Source organism: Austrofundulus limnaeus, unplaced genomic scaffold (assembly GCF_001266775.1).
Source record: "Austrofundulus limnaeus strain Quisiro unplaced genomic scaffold, Austrofundulus_limnaeus-1.0 Scaffold426, whole genome shotgun sequence".
In the NCBI taxonomy this organism is placed as follows: Eukaryota; Metazoa; Chordata; class Actinopteri; order Cyprinodontiformes; family Rivulidae; genus Austrofundulus; species Austrofundulus limnaeus.
Window position 1 is genome coordinate 16,284 of NW_013952828.1, and position 9,873 is coordinate 26,156.

The window sequence follows — 9,873 nt, forward strand, 5'->3', positions numbered from 1 at the left end:
ACAACACAGCAACAAATAACAGGTGTTTATCATAATATTACAGTTTTTCTCAGTTTCTAAAACACTAAACCCTGTTCTTTGAACCAAATGCTCAGTTCCCCGAACCCAATTATTAAAATGGCCACCCTTTTGTAAGAATACTAAGCACGTGTCACCCAGTTAAACACAACATGCAGACCTATTTTCACCCACTAAAACACATTTTCTCCTTTGATTCACATGGGTTCCACAATGATTAGCACAGGTAGCTAAAATGAGACATAAATAAAGCACTGCTGTCTGAAGTGAAACACAGCAACTCAAAATAGATCACACATGTCTAATGTGAACAAACCAATACAAGGCATTACAAGGAGCCCTGGTCATCGAAGCTTCACTATGAATAGAAACAATCACAGAGGCAATACATACATACATACATACATATATATACACTGTTTTGATGCCCTGGCGGGGAAATTAACTCTCTGCATTTTACCCATTGCAAATGTGAACAGGGGTTAAGGCCTTTCCTCAAGGGCCCAAAGTGGGCCTGGTTGGTCCATTGTTCAATTTTAAATGGATGATGACCCTGCTACTCTTTCCTTGACCTACACCACTATTTAGCTAGCTTCTATCTTCCCCAAGAGGACTTTTGCCTTATATTTCAAAACAATAGCCTTGGTAATAAAAAAAACACAACAAGATTTGTAACCTAGTGGTGAGCACAGCTAAACAAAAAGTTAGGCTTGCTAACTCATAATCCGCTAACTAAAGTTAGCTGTTAGCAGACTTAAAGTTGGCAAAACCTAATTTAGCAAAAGCTAATTAGTCCCCTAATGAATGGAAATTAGTGAAAAAGCTAATCCACTAAATGAAAAATTTGATCCACCATTAGCTGCTTAGCAGAACCATGCCCACCACTGTCCGTAACGTTTTTGTAAATCTGTCTCCCTCTCATTCAGGTCAGAACTACGTCCTAATGGGAAAAACTGACGCACAGGGCAACGGCTCCCTGAGTCCCTCCAGCTTCACTCTGCTCTATAAGCCTGTACACGCCAAAACACTGTACGCCGTGTCTCGCAAACCGTGCTGACATCATGGCCTTGTCCACTAATCAGAGGGACATCTCTGAAAAAGATTTCACCTTATAAGGAATGGAACTGTTTATAGTAATATACTGCACCATTTTAACATCATAATGTTGTGAAAAGCTGTTAAGGTTAAATATTTCATTTTGTTTTATATCTAATTTATGTTAAATAGTATTGCTGTGGTAATAAACACATAATAAACACAGCTGAGGTAAATATAGTTTTTTGTTGTTTTTATTGACTAAAGAATTAAGATCAAAGCGCCAAATGATTTAACAGCCCAGCCCAGACACTGTTTGCTGCTGTTTTTGAAAATATTGACCTGTTTTAGCTGTCAAATAGATTACCTCACATTGAGGAGCCCAAATCATCACCAATTCACCACCATGCTTAACAGTTTATTTATATTGTGCAGAGATACAGTTGTTCAAACATGAAGTTTCGAAATCTCTCTTCTTTGCTCTCAACTGTCCAAAGGACATCACTCTACAAGTCTCGTTCAGTTAGACACTGCTTTCCCAACAAGCGGACGACAAATAGACCAAGTAAACATATTCATCTGTGAGGAATAAATGGCAAAATCAAACACACAAGAACTTTACTCAAGCAAGGTGGAGCTCAGTCACAGACAATGAGTCAGCAAAAAAAAAAAAAAAAAAAAAAAAAAAAAAAAAAAAAAAAAAAAAAAAAAAAAAAAAAACACGAACAGGTAAGCAGATCAAACAGAAAAGCAGGACTTTCTGGTTTGTTTTAAGATTTATGGTCAGAAAGCTGTGCAGCAAGACCATCAAACAATCACTCCGATGAAGATTTAAGCAAAAGAGGCTGATCAGTGTGCCAGCTTGATTCAAGATGTCTGTCACAGCTACTATGCAAATACTGAACTAAAATTTGGTGTGGTTGTATGGAGCTAAATTGGAGCCATAAATGTTGTTAAAGAAAATACTGTAACAAAGAATGATTTTGAAACTGAAAATAAATCATTTGAAACAAAAAATAACAATTTTTTTTGAAAAAAATTTGAAATAAAAAAACTTCATTTTTAAATTACATAATACAATGGCCTGCCATATTTTTTGATTTTATGATACGACCTACCATATRTCTTTAATTATATAAAACAATAACCTGCCATATTTTTTAAATGATATGACAATGACTTGCCATATATTGGTAAATATGAGACAAGGAGCCATATTTTCAAATATGACAACAGCCTGCCATTTTTGTCAATTATGTGGTTCAACAGCATGCCATATGCATCGTTAATTATTCGATACAAGTTTAACATTTCTTTAACCAGTTGCAAAATTGTTTTTCATTTTCAAAGATTTTTATTTCTGTTCCAACTTTTTTAGCTTCAAATAATCTTTATTTCCAAAATCTTTAAGTCACAAAATATTTTTTTAACAAACTTCATGGGCCCAATTTAGCGTCATATACAGTAGTAGTTGCTGAGGGTCATCTCCAAATCTTAGTTCTAAAGTTAAACACACAAGCAGTTACATTGTTGCCCTTCTTTTGTGACAACAAATATTGATTTTCAGCTTTTATTTCAATTTATCTGTTCCATAACTGAAAGAACAAAACATAGGTGATCAAGCATCTTATAATCTGTTCTTTGTGTTCAGTATTCAAAGAGAACTCATTTGTCTTTTATTTAAATAGTGTAATATGGTTTGTAAACTACACACTAATTGCACATTTCGATAATTGTGCTCATTCAAAAACAAAAAAAAAAAATGTGGAGTTTTATACAAAATATAAGATTTGGAAAAGATCCAGAAGAAATGGTGAAAAGGCTGATGTCCATGTTTTTATTTCAGCCCATCTCATCTGGAACAAGTTGTTTTATAAATTCTAAAATAATTTTGTTAAATTCAYGACCAGAAACAAAAATTACAATTTTGCACTTTGTGTAAATCTATAATAAAAGCTCAACATATAAACAACCTCATATATAAAAAATATATATTTATATACTGTTCATGTTAGAAAAGCAGATAAAGAACAGGGTTAGAGAAGATTTTTTTACAGCTTCAGAGGTAGAAAACTCTCAGGCATGAGAAAAGCATTTCAAAGGAAAGTTCAGATCTTATGAAGTGGCAGTTCATTGAAAATGATATAAACAATATCTTACCTGTTGTAGATAGTTATCTTAGACYAGTTTAGGGAAGTTTTAGCTTAAATCTGTTTGAATTGACAARCCAACAGCTAGTCTGGGCAGGGCAAAGACTTTAGTTGTTCCTGAGTCTTAAAACAACTTCTTTCTTACAACTCTTACACTAATAGCTAATCGCTAACCGCTAAGTTGACTGTCACTTACTCTGTCACACGTCTTTGTCTCCTTTGAGCTGAAGATTAATGGGACTGACTCAAACCTGCTGATGTTAGATTGTTAGTTAGCGGTTAGCGGACTTAGAGTTGGCAAAACCAATGAGGTGTACTGACTAGAGGCACTATCACATGACTTTTCATGATCGCAGAGAGCGGCCATATTGTTCGAGACGAGGACAACTGAACAACACCACCTAGCTGCAACTTGCAGTACCCGATTGCCGCGCCCCCAATCGTTACGCCTCCTGATGAACAGACAGTACTGTTAGCTGTTAAAGCTAAATGTGGGTACCATGACATGTTAAATGCAGGTCAGCACATTTTCTATTGCAYGTTTACTATGGACAACCAATGCATTCCTTTGATAGAAATGTTTGTCAGTACACATCCTAAAACAAGACAAGAAGATGTTGCCATGGCACACATATCTGCAATGGATGTTTTGAAAAGGCAGACGCTAACCAATGAAAAACTATTTTTATGCAAATCTATGGAGATAAATTGTTTGAATTGACAGCTCGCCCCTTCCAATATGGCACACCACAGTGGTCAAATTTCACCTTTAGTCAATAGACCTCATTGTTCTGTTTAYAGTTTTCCAAGTTAGCTGTTAGCTGATTAGCAGAACCATATGTATTATATATTAGCATAATGTTTCTCCTTGATAAGCTACATATTACAAATTTAACCATGTAAAAATTAGAAAATACTTTTCTTTTTAACTACAAAACAATGAATATAGTTGTTTTAAATTGGCAGCAATTATATACCTGGACCGCTGCTAGCTCATTAATCTGCTCAGATTTAAAGAGACAGTCTGGTCATTTTGAAGGTGAAGCAGTGGTTAGAGCTTTCATCTCTCAGCATAAAGGTCCCTCAGCCATGATATGGTCATCTCATTTCATATAGTTTACATTAAAAACTACATTTCGTTATTTTAACATTATTTTTAGTGTTATGATAAAAAAAACATTTCTACAAAAAAATTACGCTAAAGGACAGTTTGTTAGTGATTTAATTTTGACTTGTTTTTTGTTTTCTTTTCAATACAAGAGCACAATCTTGATTCGCTTAAGCTACTTTAATACGTAGGTTTCATTATTGGGACTTTTTTATTTGCACATTGTCAGCAACTAGTTGTATGTTTTTACAACACTACATTAAGATGCTTAAAATCGTGATCTTTAAAACAGAAATGTCTGTTTTTTTCTATGAACAAASAGAAATAAGTTGAAGAAAGTTTAACACCACTCACTTCTATAGAAACATTGGAGACTTTTGTTGTTTTTGGTCAGAGTTACAAGGAGCCAACAGAAGGGGGCGMTGAAGAGCCACAAATACCAAACTCTGCTCTGACTGATGTTGTTGCTCCAAAAAAAGGGACCTGATTATCTCTTTAAACCGGTTTCTGTTTATTCCTATAGCCATCTACAACAGGTAAGATGCTAACTGCTTACAGCAAACCCCCCATCAAAAGATCTGAACCATCGCATCAGARCTTTTTAGAACCAGTGTTAAAATCTACAAATGGGACAAACAACCTTCAGAAACTCGTCCCGACTTTCAGGGAACTACAGCGACGTGTTTCAAACCGCGGCACGACTGCAACGCTAACGGCGTCTGCRAGACCACCGGTGGCGTGCGGCCGGCAGGACACGTGACTTCGGGGGAAGCGTCTCTACACGTCGTCGTCGGGGTCGGCCCGGCCACACAGGAACATGAAGAAGAGGACGCAGCAGCCCACGACCAGAAACAGGCCCACCAGGATGTAGATCAACGTGGTGCTCCAGAAGGCGAACAGGTAGAGGGTCTTGTTGCAGTAGGACTCCAAGTTGGTTGTGTTCTTGATGTAGTTTGGCTGATAAATGGAGTAGATCCACACATTACCTAGAAGAAAAAAAGGAAAAAGATATTACACACCATTATCTTGAGCTTGTACAGTCCTTTCATTTTATTTTCCAGAAGCTTTAAAAGGATTTTCAATTTAAAAATTTGGTAAAAATTCATATTTTTAACCCTTATAAAACAGAAAAGTAGTTAGTAAATAAATGTTTATCCGCACTTTGTTTCCTTGTCTTGTTAACAAGCATTTATATCACTAAAACTTTCAATGCYTGCTTAAAACACTTGTTCAGCTTTTTACAGTCGGGTTAAAGCTGAACCTCTGTGTAAATTTAGATCAACCACGTTGACAAGTTGCCAGACAACCATAAGAGGCCTATAGGCTTTGATTATTATTGTCCTCTCAGAGCCGTCACCGTTTGGTAGGCAAGGCAGGCAAATGCCTAGGGCCCCATGCTAAAGCCCACCCCGGAGGATGGTACAGGAAAYAACAACAACAACACAGCCTCACAATTCCATCATTTCTTCCTACAAAAGGTTCCTCTATGGCAAACTTAAGTGGCCAAMGGCAACGACCACATGAAACACTGAGTGCATTGAAATAACTGGCGTACTCGTGCTATCCTGACAGCAACACAAACTGTAGCAGCATCATTTGGCTCGTAACTGTCTTGGTGGGGTGGACATAATTTATAATCAAAAAGAAAAAATAAGTAGGTCCTCTGGATGGGTTCTTCTTTAGTGAAACATTTCGTCTCTCCTCCAAAAGACTTGTTCAGTCTGATGAGTTTCAGGTGAACTCAGCCTTAAGGCAGKGCTTATAAGGCTGAGTTCACCTGAAACTCATCAGACTGAAGAAATCTGTTGGAGGAGAGACGAAACGTTTCACTAAAGAAGAACCCATCCAGAGGACCTACTTATTTTTTCTTTGATTTTTTTCTACCTGGATTACTGAGATGCATCAGGACATAATTTATAATAAATTATTATTTTAAATCTAAAAACTGCCATAAAATGTATATTAATCACACTAATGACAAACTTGACCTAACCATTAAAAACATGGATGAAATAAGAAATAYGAAACATACAAAATGCATATAAAACATGCCGTGTTAATGTTGATRGAGTATAGATTTACATTTTTCAATAAAWTTGTTCTTGAACTGGTGGATGAAGTGGTGGCTGTTTAGAAAAGTTTGATAATCAGAACATACAGTATGTGTTTATATTTACATTTCTTTAAACAGAGTACTGAAAATGACACAATAATAAAAATGTGTAGTACAATAAAAACTACTAAAAACAATAAAGAAAATTATTTGAAGTAAAATAATAATAATAATAATAATAATAATAATAATAATAATAATAATAATAATATAAAGTAGAATGAAAATAATAATAATAATAATCGAAATAGAAGTCGAAAGAGAAATAGAAAAAAATTAAAATAAAAAAATATAGAATTATTTTTCATTAGTCTGGTTAATTAGTCCTTGGTTGAAAGTGGGATGTAGTGTACGTAGGGCCTCAGTTGTTCCTCTTGCACGGGGACACCATCGTGTCTAGAACCAGCTCTGTGATGACTCAGTCAGGACCTGCTCACCTGCGATGAACCAGCAGAAAATGAACAGCGAGGACAGAGAGTTCCAGCTGGTGCAGATGTGGCTCAGCATGCTGGGAGCTTCATCTTTGGACTGCTGGGCGCAGGGAAGACACGCGAGAATAGCAAGAAACAAGCCAAAGACTCCGCCCACTATCAGGTAGATGGGGATGTAGGGCTGGCGTGGGCACTCGTTCAGGTATACTGCCCCTGGTGGACAGAAGAGGGAGGACAGGATGTTAGTGACTCCAACTCTGAGGAATTCATTTCTTTTTCTTTTAAAGCATTTTGTTCTCAAACAGAACAGTGTGGAACTCAAAGCATAGTTTTTGTTTCCCCAAGCTAAAGTCGCAGAGAAGGTCCCGGCTGCAGACTGGAGAATGGGGCAGCCTCTGATAGTAGGTAGGGTCAGACATTCAAAGGGGCATGGTCATTGTTTGTAGGGGGCAAGGAGTGGGGGGGAGTCGGACGGCAAGCAGCTCTAACGTTTAAAATAAAAGCAACAAACTTGAACTAACTAAGACAAAATGTTTTTTACTTTTTATATTTATAAATTTACATTTTTTCTTTTTTATTTCTTATATAGTTTATGTGAGATAATATAAAACTTTATTGATATGTATAGTATATGAGCGAAATAATGATAAAAATGTCACATTGAAGGGCTTTGTAAATATTTTATTTTAATAACACTTTTTCATTTCCCCTGAAAGCATGCACATATTTTCAAGTTCTGTTTATATTTACTGTATAATTATTTATAACTAAAATTACATGTATGCATATAACCTGAGAACCTGCATCTTATTGTTGAGGACATTTGTTATAAACTGGTTGTCTTTATTCAGAGGGACTAGATTTGATGTTTTCATTTTATGTAAATAAAATATATTTTTATATTTTTAACTCTTAATAAAAAAAAACAGCGTTTGCTTTTATATTTATGAGGTTCTACTAATAGTAAACAGCTAGGAGAAATGAAAGGTGAGTCCAAAGAAAAATGCTTGGGACTCAAAACTGTGCCTCAGAAGGGAGAGTGATTTGCATGTGGGTTCAGCTCACAACTCCATACTTTTCAGTCTGAACTGAGAAATAAAACCTCTTCAAAATAAACAAATGGTTCCATGACTCACCGATGGCGATCTGAACAATGGGCAGGATGCATCCACTGAGCTTTGAACACGCTGCAGAAAGAAAAACCCATATTTACAGAGTCATTCCTGTCACTGACTAAAACTAATACAGTATAATGTTTACCTTCGATGAGACTGAACCTTACCTAGTACTGGTGTTGAAGGTGGAGGGGTGTTGCGAACGCGGTTAACAATGGTGGTCATGATGGATCAAAGACTTTTACCTGCAGAGAATTTAAAAAAAAAAAGAAATCAAACTGAAGTTTTCAACAAGACGAGTCGACGGACTGAAAATATGACCTGGAACAACTATTTGCTGTCGTCAATTAAAAAATAAAAAATAAACGACAACAACCACCACCACCACCATAGTGGAAAACACAAAAAGCATTTTTATCGTTTAACCTTTTAAATTTGTTTATTTAGCATCATTGAATCAATAATTTAAAACTGTTTTCAAATTCCTTTTTCTATAAGGAATTAAAACTCTAATGGGTTATTATAGCACATTTTTGTTATTATTATTATTATTTTTATTAGTGATGCTCCTTCTTTAACGCCAATCAGTTCTTCATTAGTATTAAAAAATATTAAAAAATTGGCGGCCGGACTAAAGTCAGGAGCATGCCAGAGGTGGCCCGCCAGCTGTCAGTTGAATAGCCTTGCTTTACCATTCTAAATAAAATATAAGTTTGTGAAACTTGCAAATCATTGTTTTGATTTCCTATTTAACTTTTTTCTTTTTTTACATGTGTTGTAAATAAATGTGTATCCTACGATTTTCTTTCAGGCACTAAATAAACAAAGCTTATTACTTTTCAACCTTTATTCACCCTTATAAACCCATCTTATTCTTCTCTGTCACCATGAGGGCTGGATCATTACAGGTTTGACTGCATTCCTAAAAAACTGACAAAGACTAGTTCAGACCATCAGAACACTAAAATGAACAAATCTGACGCACTTTGAGTTTTTAATTTCTTAACTTTGACAAACAAAACTTTACCGTAAACAGGTTAAACCCAGTGTAGCCCATTCCAGAGCAAATCAAACTGCGGCCTCGCCTTTCTTATTTTGGTGGGGTTGTGAAGGGAATACTCCAGTGGATCAGTCCGACTCTGCTGCCCGCTCAAACAGGCTCCGAGTCCGGCTCAGGCCGCTCGGAAGGTCCGCTAAAACAAACCGGAGGGGAAAAAACCCCCGCCAGATTAAAGCTGGATGTGTGGAGAACTTACCGAGTTTTAGCGGAGTTTCTGCGCGTWGGGAGCGCGGTTGCAGCAGCTGCGCCTTTAACACAACGATAGGCAGCTCAACTGAGTGCAGCCAACCCCTCCCAAACATTTACCACAGAAAAAGAAAGGCTAAAACGCTGCTTGCTTGGCTCCACCTACTAGAAGCGCGCAGAAAGAAGCGCGTTCACGCGGTCAGCTGATGCCTTAAAGGAAAACAAAACAAACCAAAAAACTTTTTATGTCTCATTTTTTCAGCAGCTCAAAAACACATCGATGAAACTACTGGTTTTATTCTTTCACCTTTTCATCCATCCATCCATCCATCCATCCATCCATCCATCCATCCATCCATCCATCCATCCATCCATCCATCCATTTATTCTTTCAACTTTTAATCCATCCATCCATCCATCCATCCTTTTATTCTTTCAACTTTTAATCTATCCATCCATCCATCCATCTATCCATCCATCCATCCACCCATCCATCCATCCTTTTATTCTTTCAACTTTTAATCCATCCATCCATCCATCCATCCATCCATCCATCCATCCATCCATCCATCCATCCTTTTATTCTTTCAACTTTTAATCCATCCATCCATCCATCCATCCATCCATCCATCCATCCATCCATCCATCCTTTTATTC

At 36.6% G+C, this 9,873-nt stretch overlaps 1 protein-coding gene across 1 annotated transcript in view; it reads left to right on the plus strand.

Annotated features, from left to right (window-relative positions):
• The window catches only part of LOC106529194 (procollagen C-endopeptidase enhancer 2), a gene marked incomplete at its 5' end in the record, with an annotated part of 7,535 nt that extends 5,762 nt beyond the window's left edge, over positions 1-1,773 (plus strand). The window contains 1 exon segment of the mRNA XM_014024548.1: positions 945-1,773. Coding sequence (XP_013880002.1) covers positions 945-1,075 — 131 coding nt within the window. The 3' untranslated portion in view covers positions 1,076-1,773.
• Positions 1,774-9,873: the final 8,100 nt, after the last annotated feature.